Genomic DNA, 24,511 nt, shown 5'->3' on the forward strand with positions numbered 1-24,511 from the left:
GTTTTAAGAATGGTAATATAAGCACATTGCGAGAACTTTTCATATTCTTAAATAATTTTGCAGGTGCTATGTGCTTTTCTTTTCTACTGACTGATTCAAACCCTTTGTGAAAAAAACCTTAATTTTTTATCATTGTATAAGGTTGTACAAAAATGTTTCTATTACACAACCCTGCTATTGCTAGGAGAAAGTCTCAAGTGAGTTTTTGAGGTGTGAGACACACACAGGCCTTTGTACTAAAATTATTAACTAAGGCTAAGAGATCTAATTTAGATGATATTACCAATGATGTGCATATTTCCATTTTTGAGTGGTGGGTAGGGGTCATGAGCTGTAGCCCAGGCTGAGACTCCAGACTTGCTTGTAAGTTCAGTTGTTGGGGATCTTGCTGGTGGTTGTGGAGGTGTGACCAGCTTCCCAGCACCGGTTCCTTAAAAAGAAGCAGGAAACCAGCACATAAACATCATCATGACCTACACCTGACAGTAAACTTTGCAAAAAATGGAGGGAGTATAGAAGGAATGCAATATTTGGGACGAACACACCCAGCTTCATGGCTGCTGTTTGTCAAGCCTGCAAATGGATTTATAGCATTAAGTATTAAATTTAAGTCAATATTGGAGTTGGCTCGGGCTTTCCATTTCTAGTTCTAGGGAAAGTGTGACATTCTGAAGTGTGGTTTTGTCCCAGTCTGGAAAGGACACAAGAACAAGCAGTTTCTTTAAGAAAAGAAAATCAACAAAACAACCAAACTAGATGATATGTCTAAAAGAAAATAATTTCCTGACACTTTGGCACTTATGCAGTGGAAGTACCATTAGGCTTGTGCATTTCACTGAGGAGTTGCACGTGCTGTCGAAGTTTACATCGAGTCAACCTACAACCAGAATTGTGTAAGAGGGAGGGAGCCCAAGGCCTCTCAAAACTGCTTCTCCTTCTAGATAAGCAAGGGAAAGGCAGGACAATTTTATGGAAACTGCAAAAGTTGAACCACCATGAGAAATGGGTGTCTTGATGAAGTAACAGTTCATCAGGCAGTTCTGAACAGCATTAATCACCATCACGGAGCACCTCATCTGCTCTACTTACACGGCCTTTCCCATGGCTCTCAATGGAACCAGTAATCTTTCTTCTGACACGTGGCTGCTAAAATAGAGGGTACAGAACATTCTCTTCAAATGTTCCTTATTAAGTAGCTGTCTCCATTTCTCAAACCCACACAGATCTAGGCTCATCTCTTTTATCATCTTCATGACATCAGAGAAATACGATAAAAGTTCCTTCTACCATCCGCTCAAGGAAACACTGGCTAATACCCCAGTTCCCAAGTAGTCAGAGAAACCTTTGGCCCTTTCACCTTGATCATGAGAGGCACTGGCTGTTCCTGTTTGCTGAACAGCAGGGCTGCATACTGATTTGCTTTTGCTCATCTATGGCTGTAGCTGCCCCATATTTGTTTAATTATCTCTTATGAATCTTCCCAGCCGTTGCCAATATTGCTCCTGCATGGGTACAGCTGTAGAGGAATGTCCTGGGTTAGCTGACACACAAGCAGCCACAATCCTGGCACACACCATGGTGTGTACTCTACTGCCCTACCTGAACTTGTCAGGATACCACTCGTGCAGCTGGAGACACACCAAAAGCAAGAAGCAACTCAGTGGTCCTAAAACTCTGGATCAGTATGTCGCTTCCAAGAATTGCAGACTGAATTATAAGACGTGTGTGCCCCGTGCTAAGAACAACCTGACAGCTCAAAAAGCCTGATGTTTTGGGTGTTCATGACATGCCGTGTAACCTACAGGTATTCCTCCCATGAGTGCCCTTCACTCCCACCCCACCGAGCCATCCAGTCACCAGTGCAATAGAATGGTTTGGGTTGGAAGGGGACCTTGAAGAACTAGATCATCCTCAAGGTCCCCTTCCAACACGAACCATTCTATGATTTCTCCCAGTTTTGCCAAAGGGAGCAAAAAGCCTCCCTCCTCCCGACGTGCTGCTCTCACCTGCGCCTCGGCCGGGTCTCTTCTTCCTGGTCTCTGTCCCGGCTGCGGGCTGAGGGTGGCCGGGGGTGGGTGGGAGCGGCAGCGACTGGATGCTGCTTGGCTTATGGAACTGTGACAGCAAGTGGGGAGACTTGGGGGGCAGCGGAGGGGGCACGTCAGCACCGCTAAAGGCTGGGGAGGGGGGAAAGGAGAGCCTGTTCGCTGGGACCGGGTGGGCGTGGGGCGGCGGCGGAGGGGGGGGAGGCGGCGTGGGAGGGGGACAGTCCCTCCCCTCGGCTGGAGGGGCGGTAGCCGCAGGGACATCGGCAGTCCTGGCCGGCAGCCCGCAGGGGGGGACGAGGGGCAGGGGAGGGGGAGGAGGAGGAGGAGGGGGCGGTTGGGGCGGGTGTGGAGCGCCTGCTGGAGACTTGGCGAGTTTGTCAGCCTGGGGAGGAGGGAGCGGGGGCGGAGGAGCCGCGCCGGGCGTCACCCCCTTGGGAGGGCGATCGGCCGGAGGAGGGAGAGGGGGAGGAGGAGGGAAAGTGAGGGAAGGTTTGCTGGAAGCGGGAGGCGGTGGAGGGGGGGCGGGCAGGCTGGGTCGTCCGGGGCCGGCTCCGGCTCCCGCTCCGGCTCGGGAGGTGCTGGGAGGCTCTGGTGGCACAGCTGCCCTTGGACCTTCGGCTGGGTGCGAGGGGTTACTGCTCGGCTTGGCAGCGCCGCTGTTCGCTGGGGTGGAGTGTTTGGGGGCCGCTGCTCGGATTCCGGAAACCTGCCCAGGCCTCCCTGCTGAAAACAGGATGTCACACGTTATCCTGCAGGACCGCGTTCCCACTCGTCAGACTAAATAGCGCAAAGAGCAAGGTCTTCGTCTTCCCCTCCCCGGTGGATACTCTAAGGGGTTAAACTAATTCTTCCAAAACATCTGGTATCCAACAGGTTGCTCATGGTGTAATGGGGCTTAGGATGTGACGTACTCCAATGGGCACAAAGACACAAGGGATTCTGCTTAGTTATATGACGAACTGCTGAGACACCCTAGCCCCCTCCCTCTTCTTCAGTTTCTGCAAAATGAAACAGTTTAAGGAAAAGGGGCTTCTCTGCAGAGATCTGGGGTCCTTCACACCAGCCTCATCTGTCTAGTACAGCCAGCTGAGCATCGCTGAGTCCTGGTGAAAAGGTATTTTGACACACATCATATTGCATCCTTGAAATTAAGCAATTGCTTAGGATTAAAAAATTCACATAAACTTTACATAAATCTCAGCCCCATGAACAAAAGCCAAGCTCTTAAAAGCAATGCCTCAAAGGCTTTCCAGGAGGCACGGGTTCAAATATTTTCAACAGCAAATGCCCAAAGACTGTCGACTCTACAAAATGTATTTTCCTGAGTAAATGTCAAGGATTTATCACAAAGCAAGATGTCAAAAAAGGCATCTCATTCTATACTCACACAGTCTGATAGGCATGGCCACAATTTTAAAAACAACTCAAAGTAGCTGCTGCAGCTGAAGCTTTGTGGGGAAGCCCTATCACATGCAGTGCTGTGCATCTTGGGCTTGCCTCCCAAGAGAAAAAACCCTGCAGGCAGAATCAAAGTCTTTCCCTGCAAAAGCCTGCTTTGCTCTGTGCTGCCTGATCAGGCACCAGCTGCCCAACAGCACCAGAGGTCATCACTGTGACTCTTAACAGTCACCCCTCATTGATGCTGGCACTTCTTGAGGGGAAAGGAACAGTAGGGCTCCCACATTTGCCTTCCTCCTGTCATTGTGAAGCAACAAAACACTTTTTCAGGTCAATAAATAGCCTTGCTGGATCAAAACTATACTTTGTAAAGTCCAGAGGGCAAAAATCTTTAATACGAATCTTTAAAGTAACAACCAAGACTGTAATACCACAGAAATATATGCTAATAGAGGGAAGGAAATATGACTTTGCCATTTGTGCTGAAATGATAAGCTCAAATTTCAACACTCTGAGGCACAATTAGAAGTTTTCATTAAAATAATGTAAAAAGCTCGGTTAAAGACATCTATTCAATCTCTTTCCTACCCAGTGTGGAAAAAGCCTTTTATTTACACTTTAACAAATAAGGCACCTGAGATCTAGAAAGATGGCTTCAAGCATGTTACTAGTTGAGCCCTCCATGGTCACATGATGAACTAAAGATTCAGGAAAAAACCCCAATAAAAATCAGTCACTAAAGCTAACCCCAAAGTGTTTTTATCCAAAATCACTGCTCCCCTCAGCTATGCTTTCATACAAATAAAGTCCTTACCTGTCATGTCCCTCTGGCCTGCTGGTCTGAGAACAGGAAAGCCACCAGCAAATAAACCTCCCAGAGGCTGCTGAGAGCCACCTTTATTGACAGCTGGATTAACTCCATCTCTGTTAGCTCCTTTGGGTTCTGTTAAAAAGAACCAAAACACAGGGTATATCAGAAAATCATTTCATCCTTGCCCTGAGACTGCTAAGGCTTGGCACCAACAAACGGCCAAGGCCAGACTTTTACCTCTACTGTTATTCCATAACTGCCATCACTCTTGGACCTGTAATTTGGAGCACAGCACCCTCTGGTGCTCTTTAATCTCACATTAATCATAACACCAAGAAGAAGAAGAAGTTGTGTTAGGCCTAACATTAAATTTATGTTTCCAAGATTTTTTGGCATTTTTTGTTCTTTTAATCTAGTAAAGAACAATTTTTCTGCAAGAGCCAACAATTCTTGCTTAATTCTTTTATTGAGAAACTCTCAAGGATTTAATCATTCATGATTTTTTATTTTTTTTTACAAGGAATGCCTGTTAAGGAGATATCCAGCTACAGACTTATCATGAAATGTTAATAGTTACTGATCTCAGAGCAGGATGCAAGCTTAGACAGTGTCCCCTCTCTGCATCCTAAAGCCATATGAAGATACAGACCTGTGCTGAACTTCAAACCTTCAGTGTGAAACTGTCCAGCTGATCTCCACCCACACCTGAGGCTTCAGTGAAGCTCACTCAGGCCTTGCTGAGGAGCACACACTTACTTTCAATCTGTGGTGCACTGCGGTCATTGATTTGAGTCACTTTTCTTAAGCGAGTTCCCTGCTGGATATCAGCCAAGAGTGCGTTTCGTGCTTTCTGATCTTCCTTCCGCAATTTCGGTACTTCTGAACTAGCCTGTTGACAGTAAGAGCATTAAATAGGAGGTGCAGACAAAAATTCACGCTTAGAAAGGATGCATAGGCAAACATGGGATAGAAGATTCGAAATAAACCACTCTTGGCAGCTGGCACTTCAAAGCCTTTGAGTTCAGTCAACAAGAACAGCATTCACTTGTGCAGGAGGCAGAAAAGCTGAAGGTTTAAATATAACACAAATCTAATACTAGCTGGGCTAATACTGTTGATATTAGGGGCCTCGCTTAAAATGAAATGTGACCTCCTACTTGGCCATTTATGGCCTCTGTCCTACAACTCCAGCTCTCAGCTCTTTTCATGCTATTTACAATGGTTTAAATGGAGATTTTATATGCCACATTAGAATAAATATATTTTATCCACTTAGGATAGCCTTAGGAAAAAAGACAGATAAATGCATACTGCTTTTTTATTTGAATGTGATCATTAATTAATTTAGACTGTCTCTCTGTATTGGAGATTCACACCATCTTAGACTGCCTTTAGAAAAATATAATTATATTTTCTGCCCTAACCAAGCTCCACAGATGTAAATTCAAGTTGCAGTTTAAAGTTTTGTAATAAAACCACAAATTATGTTTATTCTTTATTCTTATTTCATCAAGTTTCTTGTTACTAAAAAGGAAATAAATCAGATATTTAAAAAAATTGGACGTTTCACTTTCTTGAAGCAGATATTAACCAGCAAAGCTGTTACTTCTAAACCTATTGTGGTTGACAGAGTGGTCTAGCAGAGGGGAATCTTCACCTCAGACGAGTGATATGCTGCTTGGTTCCAAAATTCCCAGAGGTTAGCTAACTTCCTAAAGAGAGCAAATACCAGAAATGTTTCCATAGCCCTTAATTTTAGCATCGTAGTCCTAATAAAGCAGAACAATACTAACACACTTTAAAACAAACAAATAAACACCCCCCCCCCCAGCTTGGTAATGGCATTCTGAAAGCAAAACAGAAACTGGAAAACACTTAACCAGCTGCTGAATTAATGAAGTGTCTAACTGGCTAATCCCGAATGAAGTATTCTATCGGTACGATATTGTTCGTGGTTATTTTTTGTACTTGCTAAAAAAAAACACAAACCAACAAAAAAACCCCAAAACCCCCCCGACCGAATCCAAACCCGAGCAAGCAGGATTTGCCGCGCCCCGCTAGATGGGGCTGCAGACCGCCGCTAACGCCGCCGCATTCCCGAGCCGTGATGTAAAAACTCGGAATTATAACCTGACTGACATGTAACTATGTGTTATTTTAAAATATTAGGAAAATCCCCACTCTGTTACATAGTTTCCTCGTTTGAAACAGCGCTGGCTGCCCTTGTACTTTCAGGACAGCGAGTCCCACTGCCCATTAAGACGCCCCAGAAAAGCTGCCCGTGTCAGCAGCATTAGACCATGTACCAGCCAGAAACCATTTCCACTCCCATTCTCTGGAAGCTAACAATACTTACTGTGAAAAATGGAAATACCATGACTGGAACAAGGGTGATTCCCTTCCTCACTAAAGTTCTTTGTCAGTATCTTCAACTTCACGCCTCTCTACTACTATTAACGACTTTGCTGCAGCAGGACACGCAGGGTCTAGAGCGATCTGACCAAGACCTATGTTTAAAATTAGATCCAGCAGCTGTCTTTTCGTTTCCAGGTTCAAGTGTCCATATATTATGCCAGCTGTCCACTTCACCTCCCTGATCCACTTCTCTGAGCAAACAGACTATTGGAATATAAAGTCTTGACATCCAAACAGTTACTAGGCTAAAATAGCCCACTTGTGGCAACTTACATTTGCAAGTGACCCATGACTCGGTATCAATTTGACATGGTTAAGACATTCATTGTTTCACAATTTGTAGCATAAAAAAGCAGGAATACTATTCTGCTGGTGCATAATGCAGCATAACAAGCTGCCTTTCTCTTACAATAGATCCCCTTACTCCAAGCGTAACTCCATCCTATGCCTCAGCTGTTTCTTCTTGCTCTTCATGAAGGTAAGAGATAGAACCTTGCAAGGCCAGCCTGGTGGACTCAGGTGATTGATCAGCTGCTGAGTAGCTCAATACAGATTCTCTTTTTCCATTACGAAGTCAAAGTGGCCTGGGGTGCAGCATTGCCTGGCTGCACACTGGTCAGAGCCCCTTCAGATTTCTTGTTTGCTGCCTGCACTCCCAAAGCAGTGACAATCCTTGTCAAAAATCATTTCACCAGGTAAGCATCTCAGTCATTCACCTAATCGTGGCCTGTGTTTGCAAATTTCTGTTTTTACCATGTTGCTTTTTGATACACAATCAGAAAGGAACCTTCCTTCCTTTGATGAAGAAATAAATCTAGGATTCATGCTCATGCTGTGCTTTCAAACCACAGCACCAGAACAGACAATAAACATGTAAGTTCTTCATCAAGAGAAAAACAGAAAGAAGAACTCTTATGGCAGTCAAATCTTCAGTCCCTATCACAAGCAATAGAAGTGTTTCAGCAGGAAGACAAATATACTTTGAGAGTAAAAACAGCTGTAAGACAAAAGATGTAATTCTTAGTCTACTTTCTACCCCACCATCTACAGGGCAGCCTCATTTATTTACAAAAAGAGAAACATCTCAGTATTTCAATGAAATTCAGAAAGGAAGAGGATAAGAATGTGAAGATCATTTTTTTATCAGATGCCAGAGCTGCCTCAGGTAACACAGACTGAAATTAAATTCCATACTTTACTTACATGAATTGGTAAGGGAACGGTGGGTTCTCATTACCTTAGCAACCACTAGGTTATTCTGCTACTATTTCAGACATAAAGAACGTCATGTTCAATACGTACTTAGAAACAGAACTGAACAAACCACGCATGTAAATTGCCTGAACATAAGAGAACTACTTCCTTTTCGTCTCACCCAACTCCACTACATTTTGTCTTCAGTGGCCTAACTTACACACTCAGCTATGCCATTCAGTAAAGTATAGGATCAATGCTTAGGCTATCTGTCAGGTCTCCAAAGTACCTGCAAACAGGAAAATAGCATCAAATCACAATATTTAGAGTGATGTTTCAGAGTGTAAATCCCAATGGTTTTTCCATCATTCCAATGATGGAAATACACATTTCAAAATTTGGAGCAGATAACTTAGACTGGCAGAGATATGAATCAGGACAGGACGATTATACAGAGAAATCCAAATCACTCCAGCTTGAGGCCATTTGAAAGGAACAACAAACCAAAACATGCTCCTCCACTGCTGGGACGGCGTGAGCGGGGCAGGTGGGGAAGAAAAGAAATAAAAAAGAAGTTGCACAATAACACAATATACAAATGTCAAATGTAAAACTGAAAAACCCCTGGATGACAGGTTCTAGCCACATCTCTGAAATGACAGCCTGCATCCGGAGTGCCACAAGCCTGAACCTGGCAGGAGGCTCCAGCAGTGAGCCTGCTTGAGCAAGTGTGGCAAGGAGGGGTAACGCACTCCTCCAATATATCTCGTCCTTTCAGAAAAAGCAGCGTGAGCAAAAATGGAATTAAAAGTTCAGTTCTGGTCTACAGATCTTTAAAATTACATTGTGAAATCCTGGAGATGCACAAGAAAGACCTAAAGCGGTATTCAAAACCCTGGAGGCAGCAGCTCCGATTTTATCAGCCCTGAAGTCTATCTGAGGAGTGGTCCGCCTGCACAACACAACTTGTACAGGGAGATGGTGGTGAGGACTCAGTCAGCAGAGGCAGGTATTTGGTGAATTAATGCAAGATGCAACCAGACAAGCTGCAAATGGCAGCAGAATATAGATCTCCCGATTTTCAGATCAAGGCTGGACCCTCTCTGGCAGAAATGCTTTTTGTGTAGCACAAGCCGCTGGGCCCTGTACAGGTGTTGCTGACATGCAGTACCCTGCAGTGGGGGTGGAGGGGTGGGAATCACCCCAGCCAGTGGTTTGTAACTGCTTCTTCCAGTTAGGAGTTCTGTGAAAATGGATCATTTTGTTTAAGAAAACAACTCTGTATTTTTACACTGTATGGACCACTCAAGGTTTGCCCCTGAATAATCAGTCTTAACACCCTAAATTGGGTTGTATCAGACAAATTAAGAACTGAGAGACTTTTTTAAAGAAAATTGATTGAAATCCATGGCAATGAGCTCCATTTCTAGGTACACTCTGCTGTGATATTTGTGTCACATTCAGAATGTCACTTTGCATCTTGCAAGACAGATGGGAGCACTGACCTACCCTTTGGGCTTCTACGATACTTAAAATATTCAAAAAGTATAGGTGCTCAGATACTAAAATGCTGTAAATGCAGGAGACACCAGCCATTTGGAAAAATTTATACTAGCACTAAGTATTGTCTTCAGATTTTAAAGAGTACCTCTGCACACAGTAAAGGGGAAATGCTCTGGACTCTGGGCAGGTAGTTCAGATTGCAATGGATACCTACGCTGTCCCATAAATGAGTTTTATTTACTCTGATTTTTAAATATGATCTTTAATGAATTTGTAGAACACTTTAAGGCAGTGTAGATCTTCATAAACATGATAACTGCAGCAAAAATGTACCTCTAGCCTTCTGGACAATCCAATAGCCAAGGAAATATGGGTCTTTGTTTCAGAATAATCCTATAAGCTGATGGGAGAAGAGGATCCAGTACTCTAGCTCTAACGTAGGAGGAACCATAAATAAGAAAATAAAGCATGATTCCATCCAAAGGCATTACATACTCTTTTACTCAGAGAACTGAATAATACTGAATATTTATACTGCTAATAACTTATTTTTTTATCTGAACTAGGTAAGAAAAACTAAAACAAAATAAGTCAAAATACATTTAGCTTATCCCTAACTATCTATTTGATGAGATATATAATGAAAAAATTAAAAACCTATCAATTTGACATCAGTATTTTATTATGGGCAGAAAGAGAGCTCTCTCTTTTGCTGATGATTTTAATTATTTCTATGAATCTCATGGCAATCACCCTTCCTTTCTCCAGTCACCAATTTTTCTCCCCAACATGACAACAACAATAAAAAAATTCAGTGCAGAGATCAAGCACAGATACTGGTAGAAGGCATAAGCAGCATATATTTTAGTAATAGAAGAGTTTGAGGACACCCCTTAACAAACCTTTGCTTTCTTATTTTTCTCTCCCGTCCTCAGCCAAACCAGGCATGGGCTGAGGCAAGTGATCTTCACCAATGCAGCATGCAACACCTCAGGTTTGGCTTTTAAGGAAGGCAAAGATAGTGCAGCAAGATAAAGGATGAACAGAAAGCTCTAGGATGAGGAATATTTGGTAACAGAGAGCACATATTCACGAAAACAGGAGTTCTTGGGCCAGTTCTAGCCTTCTTTGGCATCCAACCTGACACAATTCAGAGACCCAACTTAAACTAAGAAATGCAAAAGAAAAAGTCTACAAACATGACAATGGACAATTAAAACGAGCATGTAAAACAGCAGACAGGGCAAAACCAGCAATAGCTGCATAGGCAATGTAGTCAGTAATGTGAGAGTGCTAAGTCTGGCCAAAGAAACTGTGCATCAATAGTAAGAGACAACTAAAACATTTAAACCTTAAATCAGGGACCTACAAAGCATCAAGGAAGAGCATGGGCCACTGGAAGTATAATAAAATCCCCCAAATATTATTCCTATATTAACAATAACTGAAATTCTGGTGTAGACAAATACAGATTTTCAGGAAAGAGGACAAATAAGGTGAAGCAAGCTGTGTAAGGCTATGTGCGTCATGTCAGAGATGGCTGAGAATATTGAGAGGAAAACACAACTTGTTTGGAGTTGGTAAATCATCTGAGGAAAGATGATGAGTGTTCTCACTGCCCATATGGCACCACAAGATTCTCCAAGTAGGAGAACATAAAGGGAGAGATTATGACTGGGTCCCCCCACCCAGCCACAAAGCTCCTATTCCTTTGAAGGAAAGCCAGGCATGGGGTTGGTGCTCACAACAGTCTTGAAGGGCACAGACCTTGAGTAAGGGGCCTCGAGGGGCAACAATCTGCTAAAATACCCTTCAGGGAACACTGATGATGAAAAAGAATGGACTTAGAACAGGAAGACCTGCTTGTGATCGACTCAGTTCATAACTTCCTTCCACTTAACCAGAAGCTGCTGACCACAAGTGTTCCATAAGGAGACCCCTGTAACCATCAGGACTAATGTATTTAAATAAATTTAGCCTTTAAAAGACTTCATCCTTCTCAAAACCAGAACTAACAGAAACAAAATAATATTGACAGTAAGGTTCCAGAACATTCTAACAAACTACAATGTCATAACTTTATATTGAAAGAATGATGTTGTTTTGGAACAAAGTAAAACATGGAAGCTGACCAGCATGTCTTCCTTGACAAAGCACAGGATCATAAAAGTCATCTATGCATTTTTAGCTCAACATGAAATCTGAAACCCCAGAAGAACTTGTTTTCCCAAGATCAATCCACTATTACTAGTTTAGAATTGTGCCAAGAATTCATGATTTTATATTTGCAGCAGAAGCAGTTTGCCCAGTAGGCAAGAGTGGTACTTCTACAAAGAATTCTCAAACCAGCAGCTAAAGTCTCCACGAGGAATGTGCCAAGAAAAGCAATAGCAACAAAAACAAGTAGCTTATAAAATAATAAAACAGTTTCCAGCATTATCATCCTTCTTGCATTTATGTTACATATGCATCAGGTGTAGTTTCATTCATGCACTGTCAAATGCAAAATAAAATAATCAAAACAATCCCTCCCTTCCACCTTAAGGAAAATCCAACAAGACTCAACAACAAAGCAGATGACTTCTTTTATTTTAAATGTTTTTAACTGTTTGTTTCTAAAGAAGCTTGTGAGATTGGTACGTGCGAGTTTTGGTTCTATTCACAAGGGAGCCCTGACCTGTGACTTAAAGGTCTTTAATTATGGAAAACTTTACCATAGTGCAAGATTCCACCTGCACAGTCAATCTCAAGATCAGAGCCTCTTCTTGTGTTTCTGCTGCATAGCATAGGATGAAACTAATTAATTCTTGGCACTTGGTCTACCTGGTTAAACACGGCAATCTCTCAGTCTCCTAGCAAGCTGAGCTTCAAATGCTTCCCAGGTGAGGGGTCACTCTCCAGCCAACTTTTCTGAGAGAATCCACAAGAGGGGACCTGCCAAATAGCTTCCTGGCAGCTAATGAAATTATTGTTTCAAGAGAATGACAGGAGTAGCATTTGACAATTCCATCTACACCCAGCTCAATACTGATTAACCATGATCTTGGCCACCATCGCCCAAAGTTCTACAATCTGAACCTGCTGGGTTGAAAAGGTCATCGAGCAATGTGTGTACTTAGATAGGCTGTGTCTACACAGACCTTGTTGCTCAACTTCTAGCAAGGGAAGTACTGTGCAAAAGTTGTTACAGATCTCTTCCCAGTGTTACAGCCACCGCCTAGTCCTGGCATTAGTCCCAAATAAAGAGGCGTTTCAGTATTAGCAAAGCCTGGTGCCTGCTCTGCAATTTGCATCTACCTGCTTGAAGTTACCAGCACACACAATGGCAGGGAACAGAACATAAAAAAATAGCATAGCAGGAGTTACTTTCTTTCACATCTATATTCCTAGTGCCCATTTCAAAGACTACCAGTAATCAATGACACTGCACCCAATAAAACCCTCCGCATTCTATGTTAGCACTGTTCTGTCAGAAATATAAAATTTTGTATACTGAAATGTTCTCTTGCTCCTGCCTCAAATGGAGCAGCGGACTTATTAACAAGGGCATACTTAAAAGTTTTCCAATGTGGGTTGCTAAATTTCTGTACCTGAATACAAAAATGCAACAGAATCAGTATGATGATTTATACCTGCTGAGCCATTGAGCTTTTCTTTTGGTGTTTAACTTTCTGACACCCACATTTGAAATGTAAATTCTGGCTATTTTTTCATTTAAAAAAATACACAGTAACAGAAGCTGCTAGAATGGAGGCAGTATAAAATTTAAACTACTCTAAAAGTGTTTTACACCAGTCCAGAAAGATTGCAAGTCAAATACCAGAAATACCTCAAGGCTGGCTTCAAAAATAAGTTTGAACTTCATCTTTTGATTTCTAAATTTTTGGGATTCAAATTCCTCTGATTTTCTCTGCATCAATGAAAAGAGAAGTGAAAACTCTTAGGTGAACAAGAAATCCTGAGACCCTGGCATTGCAATGAAAATGTCAAACAGCACAAGGCTGAAAACACCACCATGGGAGCTGGTGACACTACCGCTGTTTATTCTCTCTGTCTGTCATAAAAGGGTCCCCAGACTGATAAGGAATACCATGAGCAGTAACAACAAAAAATTCAACATGTGACTGCTAACACACATCACAGTTTAATCTCTCTCTGTTCTAAGAACAGTAGGCCATTTCTCCTACCCAGTTACATGTGCAGAAGCTACTGACCATTCTGAAATGCCTTTTAGCATCCAGACAAAATTATGGTCAGCCTCAGAGAGGAGAATAACAAGAAACTAGCATTTCTTGCACTGTCACCTTTCGGCCACGCAGAGAAGTCTTACTCAAGTATTGCTATACTTCTGAGTTCTCTTTTAATTAAAAGGCTACAAGCATAATATTAATTGACAGATGGAATTTAATATGTAGCCATTGCATACACTACAGATGGGGCACTGATTTTTTAGGGCATTATTACCTTGTGATTAGAATGGTAAATTAACCTATTAGCTCTCTGCAGCTAGGCTGCTTCTAGTACCTGGGCCTGGTTACAGGTACCAGTTACAGCTGGTAACTCTACGACATGCTGCAATTTCCATACCTGTGTGTGTGAAATTACACAGATTAAAAATAAAGAGAAAGAATGCTCTTTAAATGCTTTCCATTCCATTCAGACATATAGAACACATGACATTATGAAGAAACCTGCAAAACAGAACTCACCACCTAAATACATTAAAAGTGGTGACCTAACAGATCTCAGTAAAGCATTCAAGATTAGCACCTATGTGCTCCTATGACATTTAGCAGTACATGCCCCTGTACCTGTCTCCAGATGAAACAGAGCAATGCCAACCTAGTATTTATGTTTTCTTTACATCTTCACAGTTCCTGCTTGCCCTTTCTGTGTTTGTTGACTACAGGAGTAGAAGGTTACAGCAGCAACACTTTGAGATGACATAGCTATGCAGTTCCCCATTTTCCAATTGCTGAAAATTAAGTCAAATAAACTACACAAAGACAAAGCATTTTTTTCTACATAATTGCCTCTTGCTTTTTCTGAAAGCAGACTGGTGTGAGATATGATATATTAAAATACTATAAATCAGTTTCCTTTATTTTGGCTGGAACAAAACACTCTCAAAAATTTCAGCCATGCTTTGCCCAGCACTTAGCACAGTCTGTATGACCGTCAGTTATCAACAAGATTACTAAGCTGCACTCCCTCTCACTCCAGTCTGTTTTACCTATCAGCAATAAACATTATGATTTAGTACCTCCTGGCCTAGGAACTCCATGACAAAGTAATAAATATCATCTTACTCACGGCTTGCATAAAATTTTAGTAAACACATTTCTACATATTTTGTAATTGGCACCATGCATGATTCTGTTCTTTCAGTGTTACACTTGCATGTCTAGGGTTCTGAATGAAAACCTGAGAAATTACCTTAATTTTTACAATAAATAATTAGCAAGTATGCCCAAACATTTATGCGTATGCACACATTCTCTCATACTATATTTGGTAAGACCAAATCAAAATACCATAAATCATCATTATCTTCAGCCGGGATGTTTTACATATGTTGTTTGTTCTCTTTCCACAGAACAGTAGTGCTAAATGTCATAGGAGCAAAACCAACTCCCACACAACTTCAGAAAAACACTGTAGCTCTCTGAATTTCTTGGGAAGATTGAAGGAAACAGCTCAGCAAGGTTTGCATTCTAACAGCTGCATGAAGGAGAAAAAAAAACAACCCTCACCCCCCCCCCCCCCCCGCAAAAGGAACACTATCTGGTGATGTTTTTCTGAGCCTTGGAAATCCTTCCTCTGTGTAAATTAGGCATTTATCACAGTGTTATATCATGATGAATTGCTTTTCTGAATTTCTTATTACAAGAGTAGAAAATAAGATCAGAATAACAAACTTCGCAAACACTGACAACAGTAATTCAATTTTTTTTTTAATTTTAACTAAATAAGAATGAGGTAATCATTAAGAATAATCTACATGCCAGTCTAGCATTCATCATTATTTCGAGTTTCACATTTCTATCACCAAAGTAAGCATATTCCTTTCTTCTCCTGCTCTACTAGTTTTCAATATGCCATAAGGCAGCAAATAAACACCTGGTGCCACTTTATTGGCTTTAACCATCTGATCCATTGTGATTTTGGGGGTTAATTTCTATGCTAAGACTTTAATAATAACAATTCTACAGAGAACAGAAGTATTTTCCTAAACTCCACAAACATATGAATCATTAAACAAACATCTTCTCTGAATAAGGCACAACCCAGCAGGGCTGCTACACATCCACGCTTCCTTCAACATTAACATTTTAATAGGTGATGACTGGTCTTAGCATTAGGAATTCATACATATGCAGGCTACATGGCAGTGAACAGCCTTCACTGCACATGAAAAGTGAACATGGTTTATCAAAGCAAAATTCTCTCTTGATGCTTTTCTTGGGAAATTAGGCAAAGAAAATTTTTAATCAGTCTCAGTGGTGGCACCTCCTCCAGAAAGTATGACAAACCAAAACTAACCAGGATGCCATATGCCAAACTAAAAGACAAGAGTGTTAAAAGAAACAGAGGGGGAATAAAAAGAAGTTTTTCATTAGCAGAAAGCTTTAAAAAACTCTAACCACACCACCCTCTTCCCCCAGAACAACTAAAAAACTCTATTAAAAAACTCACCTTACATGACACACACATGCCCATAAATTGAAACAGCTTTTGAACAAACACATAAATGCCTCATTTCCAAGTTTCCTTTATTAAGGGAGAGGGGAAAAGCGAACAAGAACAGATCTGAATTCTGTAAGCCACTGCCAGAAAACACACTGGGGCACAGTTTTATTCTGCCTACTGATCTCTCTCATCTTTATCTATGACCCCCTGAAGGCAGGCATTTGAAGACATGCTCAATTAATCCAATTAGCTATATTTACATTTTGACTCAGCCACCTACATCTGCTATGGCAGATACCCCAGTATTCCCTCCTGTGAAATCCACTTTATTTTCTTCTAAGTTTGCTCTAACAGCCTGTAGCTTTTCAGCTGTTGGGCACAGGTGGCTCCTAGCATGTCTTAAATACCATCTCCAATTCACTTTAGTATTGCCTTGCAACAACTTTTGTGAGCAGAATTCAGTACAAGTACTTACAGAACATCAGCAAGTCCAAAAACTCTTAGAAAACAGTAGGAAAGAACCTAACTTTATTCTGCCTTAAGAAGGAGTTAACAGAAAAAAAAAGTTAAGTGCCAACAGTGCTTAGAATTTCCACAAAGCAAAGACTGCAAAATTATTTGGGATCGTGGCACACAGTATTCACAAAGAAAACGTGCAGAGAAAAACATAATGTGGGAACTACATCTTCTAAAAATCTCTTGATAATGAAAGCAAGAGGAAAGTATGGTTATTATCCATAACTAGAAAAGCAAGACAAGTCTATGGTACTCCTGCAAGGGCACCATGCAAAATGACAGGATTCTAAAACTCCACCCTACACACAGACATTTTTCTTTTAACATAAATCAAGTAAGTTAAACTAGTGGCTCACCTGCATATCAGAAGTGAAATTAAAACCTAACTTTTAATTGCTAACGTGTAAATGTTACTCTGCTTTAATTATACCAGTATAATAAAAATCACAGTGCTGTTTACTTTGGAACTTTTCCAGCTGCTGGCTAAACAATACTTACTTGGTTTGAAGGTTTTCCTTAAAGCTACATGCCTGTTAAAATTTTTCCTTCTTTCATCCCCCAATGGTAAATTTAACAGCTGTAACAACAGCTGGGCAGCTTAGCAACTGTAAAATACAGATGCCAATTTCTAGAAAAGAGCTTTCTAGTAAAAGAAAATAGGGTCTGTAGCAAGTGTTTGTGGACTCCCCAACTGTAAGATTTTACTCTGTAACTTGGCCCCAGCTGGAGAGCTGACACACTGTGCTTTTGCTGAACTCACCAGGCAGATTTCAGATCCTGTCCCTCATTCAGTTTTGACAGAGAAAGGTCATTTTACTGTTACAGAAAAAACAATGTTCTGCCATATTACTTTACTAATTATTTATGTTGGCTCATGTGCTCTTTTTAGTATTAACACTTACTAAAATATCAGACATTATCTAGATTTATTTAGATTATTTTAATATCAGACATTATTTAGAAATATGTTTAGTTTGTATCGTATCACCAAGATAAAACTGACTCTAAATTCTCTATATTTTATGCACAGATCACCCCACTTGAAACAGAATGATCTAACTAACATATGAAAGTAAGCCTTCTTGTACCAAAATCCTACCATGGTAGTGGTTTTAGTCATCAGAAAAGGAGGAGAAACAAACAACCCCAAACTTGTTCACAGTGGTCCTCTTAGCTTTCCCAAGTCATTCAGAATTGGCATATGTTAGAGCAGTCTAAAAATGTCTCTAGATACTTTAAGAAGTTCAGTTTTTTAGGATAAGAACATTTGCAGCTTCTGTTGACTTTAATTGCAGCTGTGAACATTAAGCTGTTCACAATATGCAGCCCACTTATTTCAGCATTTAGCTATAGGCTGTGTACCAGCCCAGAAGAATTGCTAATTGAAAACAGTGCTCATGGTGCCAAAGTTAAAACTGAATGCTAGAAAGAATCAAACACTGCTTATTTCATTTGCTGTCTTTATATTCCTCTTCTTCATCTCCACAACTCATGGAGAGTTTTTCAGAATGGTTCAGCCTATAAAGTAGTAGAGAGCAACATGCAAGTAAACCTCCTTCTGGAAAGAAAGATGACATGAGAGCATTATGAACATTATCAAACAAAATCAACAGACCTTCCTGGGAACAAAACAGGCAGAGATGCCAGGAAATGCAACAGAGAAATGAAGTTTTAAAAAAAAAAAAAAAAGATAGAATTACAGCTGAAGTACCATGTACTGTTTTACTACAGGAACTAACATACCCTGCAAATAAGTACAGCAGTGACAGAAAAATATATGAAAAATGTTGGAAAAGATTTTATGACTTGAACACAACTATGCCAGGTTTTACTGTTTCAAAAACAGTCTTGAGAGTTTCAAAGCAGAAACAGGCTATGCCCAATTGATTGCAGAATAAAATAAAGTACTTAAACGTGTTTTACCGTAGGTACAATAATTGATTGTGAAGGTATGAAAATGTACTCTGAAAGTCCAGAGAATCCTCGTCTTATTGCAAACATGCTGGCAAGGCACATGTTCTACTTCATGACACACACAGTAATGATCTGTTACAAGCGGTAATTGTTCCTGCACATGTACAAAAGCATATTGTGCTCTGTCCCCAGGAAGACAGCATGTGCTAGAAAGAGCAAAACCTACAGCTGAACACTCTGAGTCTTAATAGGAACTGTAAGAAAGAGGATGAAGAAATTAATACTTTCCACCCTGCACATTACCAGTACAAAAATGAATTCCCTGTGGCAGGAGAAGTATTCATAAATGTTAAATTCTCACCATATTTTCACATAATGCAATAGTTTCCAAACGTTTTGATCCTGCACCCCAACAGTAAGAGAAATTTTGAGCATGCACCCCAGTATACATATGTTTATTTATTTTTAAATCATACACGAGCATGACAGAAGTTCTAGTGTTTTCTTCCTGCACATTAATGAGTCATCTCACACACATCACTTTGGAGACCACTGCTGTAGTGAACAGAAGAACAAATGGCAGCAAAACAAGCATCTGCCCCAGGTATTTGGTGTGAATATCCATGCCAAAATCCTGTGGGCTCCGAGCTGGCTACTATAGCTAAGCTTTTCCTAATAGAAATAAAAAGTCAATCTTACCAGTGGTGGTGGTGGAGGGGGCCCTCCAGAAGGTGGTGGTGGAGGGGGCCCTCCAGAAGGTGGTGGTGGAGGAGGCCCTCCAGAGGGTGGTAGAGGTGGTGGAGGAGGAGGTGGTGGTGGCGGCACAGGCATCCGTTCAGATTTCTAGCTTCACACAACTATGAAAAATATAGCCAAAGTCTATGTCCTTGAGGAGAAGGAAGGGAGGAGAAAGAAAAGTGGGAAGAATAAAAAGAAAAAACAAAGAGGAATGTGTTTATACACTGCAAGCTGAAGATTGGCCAAATATCTAGCTCTCGGCAGACTGAAGACTTTTATACTGCACTGCTTCCAAAAATACAGTACGAACAGCCTCATTACAGTTATCTGATGACAACATTCATCTAAAGAGCAAGCTCATAGATCTGGACAAGTGCCATGAGTACCAAACACATAGATGCCAGCCTGTCCAACTTTAACTATTATGTCTTGCCTTAATCTAGCCCATGGCCCTGAAACGCAATTCCGCAGAGAACAAATCACAGCCGACCACATGTAGACACTCCTGCAGGGACAAAAACTCTGTTGACTTTTATGCCAGAGGTTTGTGGCTCTAACAACAGAGTAAGGAAATTTGTAAGGTTCAGTGGACTTGCTCAGTGTTTAAAGAAAAAAAAAAAAAAAAGAGGGACTCCCCCCAATGATTGAATAATAAATGAAGAAATTATTCTACAAATGAAAGCTTCCATTACCAAATTATAGCATGTAAGGACCAGACATTTCAAATCTTAAAATCACCCATGTTTTTCTTGCCATTTTAGATGCTAACTTTTCACATTTCTTTAGTACACTGACAAAACAGACACATATATTCATAAAAAAGCTATATGCTTTTTTTTGTTTTAAATCTCCTGCAGAATGACAGCGCATCACTCACTGATTTTCATCTCTAACCCAGCCCTCGGCATGACTGCATCCCCTCTTAGTCATCTGTAAAGTTAACAAGCAACTCCTGTATTTCATCAGTAAAGTTGCAAGTGAAAGTCCTAGGCAGTGCCAAAGAGAGCTTTCTGCAAGCCATACTTGGTAAATTCTTTTGCTAGTGACTCTTGGACTCTTTGAATATGGTTTTACGTATAGTTTTACATCCATTGTGTCATGACTATCTTCTGAGACTCTTCATAATGTCATGTGAAACAGTGTCAAAAGCCCTACAATAATGCAAAATATGACATCTGCTATATCTTTCCTTTCTGCAGGGCTTTATTTTAGCAAGAAATTACATTGGTTTGACAGATTTGCTCTTTACACATCTCCGTAGATGAGAATTCATTTTCCTGTCTTCTCCAAGGATTTCAAAACATTTTTCTCATTTTGATGTTTTACTAGAAATTGATGTTAAGTTGAAAGGACCACAATTCCCAGGCCCTATTCCCCTCATTTCTCCCTTCATTTTTTAAAGCATGCACTTCATGCTTATCCAGAATCACCAGTATAAGGAGGAGGTACAAAAGTTAAATCAAGAAAAGTTCAGCAGAGAAGACAACATAGAAATGAGGCAAGTTGCAGTCTTTAGGAGAATGTTAGAGGGATAGTTTGGAGAGTTTTGTTAGAGGGATAGTTTGGAAGAGGCAATGAAGCTAAAATGTTCACTTCCTACTTAGTGTATGTGAACAATATCCAGATAATACCTGAGTATTTTTCTTCTGCTGTATCTTGTAAAATACTTTGTGGGAGATGAAACGTGGAGTCTATGAAACACTCGCTTCCTCCCTTGAGAGATTGCTATGCAAGCAACATATCAAAGCACCCTGATCTTTAACAGAATTGGTTACAATCACTTTAATAACTGCTTAAGGAAACATTCCAAGAAAGCTGGCATCACAGTGTCTCCACCATTCTACCATCATTGTTGCCCTATTCAAAAATCCATTAACAGAAGATATCTCTTTTCCTCAGTTAAGCCATTCAAAAACAGACATAAGGAGAATGAGTCTTCCCAGCTAATAATATGTTTCGGGTTAGTATCTTCCTACCCTGCAATACAGGCCTTTTGTCTTCATTAAGGATTTAGAATGGGAAATATGCTCCTAGTCAAATTAGAAAAAAAAATACAACCCACGCTTCTGTGGCAGACCACATGCATGGCAGCAGGAGGTAAAGCACACTGGAGGCAAGCAGCAGTGAGAGAAAGGAAATGGGAATCAGATCTTGGTATTTAGAAGTCACAATCTGAAATGCCATCAGGTGACTTTTCTAGCTGCCTCTCCACCAGTCCTTGCCCCAGCACCCGTTCCTCCAAACCATGCAGCCTAAATTGCAGGACTAGAAACTGTGTGACCATCTATTCAGTGCAGAGGAAGTGTTCACCGTGTATCCCACTCCCATATCCTGAATCCTCCTGTCCAGTGACAGCAAGAAAAAATGCATTTCAGGGAGCAGTAAAAAGCAGGCCTCGAATGAAATGCTCTAGACACCATAGAGATTTCCTCCCATGCTGTTTCAAATCCTCTACAAATGAACCATCTTTCAGAAAATTCTGCATATGTGCCTTCGTCTCTTACCACAAATTCAGAGGCTTGATGTCCTGACCTTGGCATGCTTTTGTGCACACAGGCAAAGTCATGCTTTTTATACCACAACTGTTACAGGGTATTGCCTACACAGTGAAGAACCATTTTCCACATAAGGGCTCTCTTTGTTCAAGTGGGCTTTGAAAGGAGTGCTGCCACTCTCAGAAGTAGACACTGTATGTCAATAAAGGCAGGCATCTTCAAGCTAACTTACAAGAAAAAACAACTGGCTCTTAGGATTTAGTCATAACTGCATGATCTACAATTTTTAATATGTAGGATTTGTTGTGAGAACCTCTTTTGTATTACTGCAGCTATCTCAAGTGGTTTGTATTGAAAGAAAATTATGGAGAAGACTGCAACACTTTCAGTATATCAACACACATTACTTGGAGGCCTTTGTTCCTTGGTTAAAGGCCGTATTTCATTTGCCTCTCCCCTCATTCTGTTGGCAATTTCACACAATAACTTTAGAACATGCTGAGGTTATGGATTTGCACATTATAAGCTAAATAAATTCTGAATTAAAAAAAATAAAGGAATATCATATTGATCAGTTCTAACGTCTGATAAGAGCCAGACAAGAGGGAAATGTCAAAAAAGATCCTTAAGGCAATGTGCTCTTTCTCCACTGCTCTAAACATACATATTTATGATTGGAAGAGCAGGATCTGAACTATCCCTGAGGGACAGAAATAAAAAGATATAGTTTCAAAAGTTGGCAATAGGTGGAAGGGAGAAACCTATGTGTTTAGCCTCAGTTTGCTAAGAGAAGAAGCAATGTAAATCTTAGCTTGACTTAAACACCATAGAACAGAATCAGGCCCAACAATTGCAGAATTTATTGCAAAAAAAAAAGAAGAAAATCCCAAACCCTGCCTTTTCTAGTCCACCTCCCTACAAAAGCAAGGTTGTACACTTTTTTTTAGTGCTTTCTGAAGTCTAATTTTAGGTGTCCCAAATAATGTGGCTTGTATTATTTCCCTTGGGAAGCTCTTTCACAGTCAAATAACTCTTAGTTCATAATGCCTGACACACAGCCTAATTTCTTCTTCTCTCAGTTTGATCCCATTTGCACTCCACTGCAGATGATTCTACATTGTTCTAAGCAAAATGGTTTCCCCTACTCCTCAGCATCAGCTTTGTGGAATATAAGAACTGTAATTCAGAAATACATTTACAAGGACTTGTTATAGTTTTTGAGATGTTTTAGTTCTCACAAGTCAGTGAACTTCTCATCAGTCAGCAAATATTCCTACTATTCTCTCATCTCAAAACAGCTGGTCTTCTTTTGGTAAGGATAATTCTAAAACTGGTAATTTCAGGCATCACAGATCGTTTCTTGCATGTTCACACAGTCCTTGCTTGAATAACAGCTGGGTTTAAGAAACGCAGCGCAGTCCTCAATGTAGAACCCAAGGGCCTGATTTCTATAGGCCCAAATAAAGTCTCCACCCAGACTATAATTTTGAAGGGTCAGACAAGACATAGGAGGTGTAGATCTTTCTTCATGGACTGCTCTCAAGTCTTGTGCTGGATTTACCTGTGGGAAACACAAAACCTCTTTCTAAGCTTTTCTGTAGATTTGGTCTCGTTTTACCCAGCTACCAGATGTACATAAGCTCTGATCCAAGCACTTCCCAAAGGTCTCCTCCTGAAGTATCACTGCCACAACCCCAGACCTGGGCTCACACTAAGACAAAGTCCTGCTGCGAGCACAGAGCCACACTAAGAAACACTGGTTTTTGGACAGCAGCTCACATGTCTCCTGCCACAGTGACACTCAGCAGAACCACCATAGGTCTGCCTGCAAAAACTATTCTAAAATACCTTTACCCGTCGTGGAAAGTGAAGGCATGAAACAGCTGTATCTTCAATTTATCACAATGTATAGATGGGGAAAAGACAGAGGAAAAAAACTAAAACCCAATTATACACAAAAATTAAACACCAAAATGCATTTATACACAAAATTAACTAGTAGCATTTTTTAAATTAGTAAAGTCTTTAGGTCTCTAGGTGGTATAGTCAGTAGCACAAAACAACACGCAGTTGGAACTGAAAATGGGACCCTTTTAATCAATTTAGAGAAAGGACTGTAAAATAATTGATTCATTATTACTGGATTTGCAATCACTGCAGCTGCACACCCTGAGGTAGGTACTACAGCTTTGGGGAAATGTACAGACTTTCTCCCTTTAAAGTGAAGGCTGGTGTAGATATTTCAAAGGTGTGCAGGAAAGCTTATCTATTGGTCTTATTTTCTTGATTAAAAACCGAAGGTAAACAGTAGACCACAAACTCTGGCTTTATCTTTTAACCAGCTTTTATATAAACAAATATGATTTCCTCATTAACAGTACTGTTCAGAGATATAGCTTTTAAGTCCTTGCATTTTAACAGAAAACTGAAATAATTTCAAAATTACATGTGAAAAAACAGCATCAATAAGCATCTGCTTCACTTTCATGACTTGAAAAGTAGACAGCTAGCCTGACTGTGTCCCTGTTTGCTCCTGTGAAATGTCACTGAGTAAAAGTTGAAATCACTGGTATGAGCACACCACAGATCTTTTAAAGACAGTACAACACCTGATACAGAGAAGAGAAAAAGCCCAGAACAATAGATGTGTGTTACACAGATCAATTATCCTGCTGTCATATCACACAACTGGAAATGACTTGGATAAAGCTTCTGTTTGGAACGAGCTGGTTTAGACTGTAATTATAACAGAATCAAACCATTTAATTTTTAAGCATTGGATGCTGCAT

The 24,511-nt window shown here is 40.6% G+C and overlaps 1 protein-coding gene across 8 annotated transcripts in view; it reads right to left on the reverse strand.

The window, feature by feature from the left end:
• WIPF3 (WAS/WASL interacting protein family member 3) overlaps window positions 1-24,511 on the reverse strand; it is a 36,446-nt gene that overhangs the window by 2,938 nt on the left and 8,997 nt on the right. For 5 of the 8 annotated variants that reach the window (XM_027723801.2, XM_027723806.2, XM_039390627.1 and 2 more), the window contains exons 2-6: window positions 19,189-19,375; window positions 5,014-5,146; window positions 4,261-4,389; window positions 2,007-2,771; window positions 284-430 (exon numbers count right to left, since the gene is read on the reverse strand). In XM_027723801.2, coding sequence (XP_027579602.2) covers window positions 284-430; window positions 2,007-2,771; window positions 4,261-4,389; window positions 5,014-5,146; window positions 19,189-19,320 — 1,306 coding nt within the window. In that variant the 5' untranslated portion in view covers window positions 19,321-19,375. Of the gene's footprint in view, window positions 1-283; window positions 431-2,006; window positions 2,772-4,260; window positions 4,390-5,013; window positions 5,147-16,065; window positions 19,138-19,188; window positions 19,781-24,511 lie in introns of those variants that run through there. The other 3 variants (XM_027723808.2, XM_039390626.1, XM_039390628.1) reach the window with 3 other exon arrangements.

The sequence above is a fragment of the Pipra filicauda genome, unplaced genomic scaffold (assembly GCF_003945595.2).
Source record: "Pipra filicauda isolate LSUMZ 115617 unplaced genomic scaffold, ASM394559v2 scaffold84_size4826128_pilon, whole genome shotgun sequence".
Taxonomy (NCBI): Eukaryota; Metazoa; Chordata; class Aves; order Passeriformes; family Pipridae; genus Pipra; species Pipra filicauda.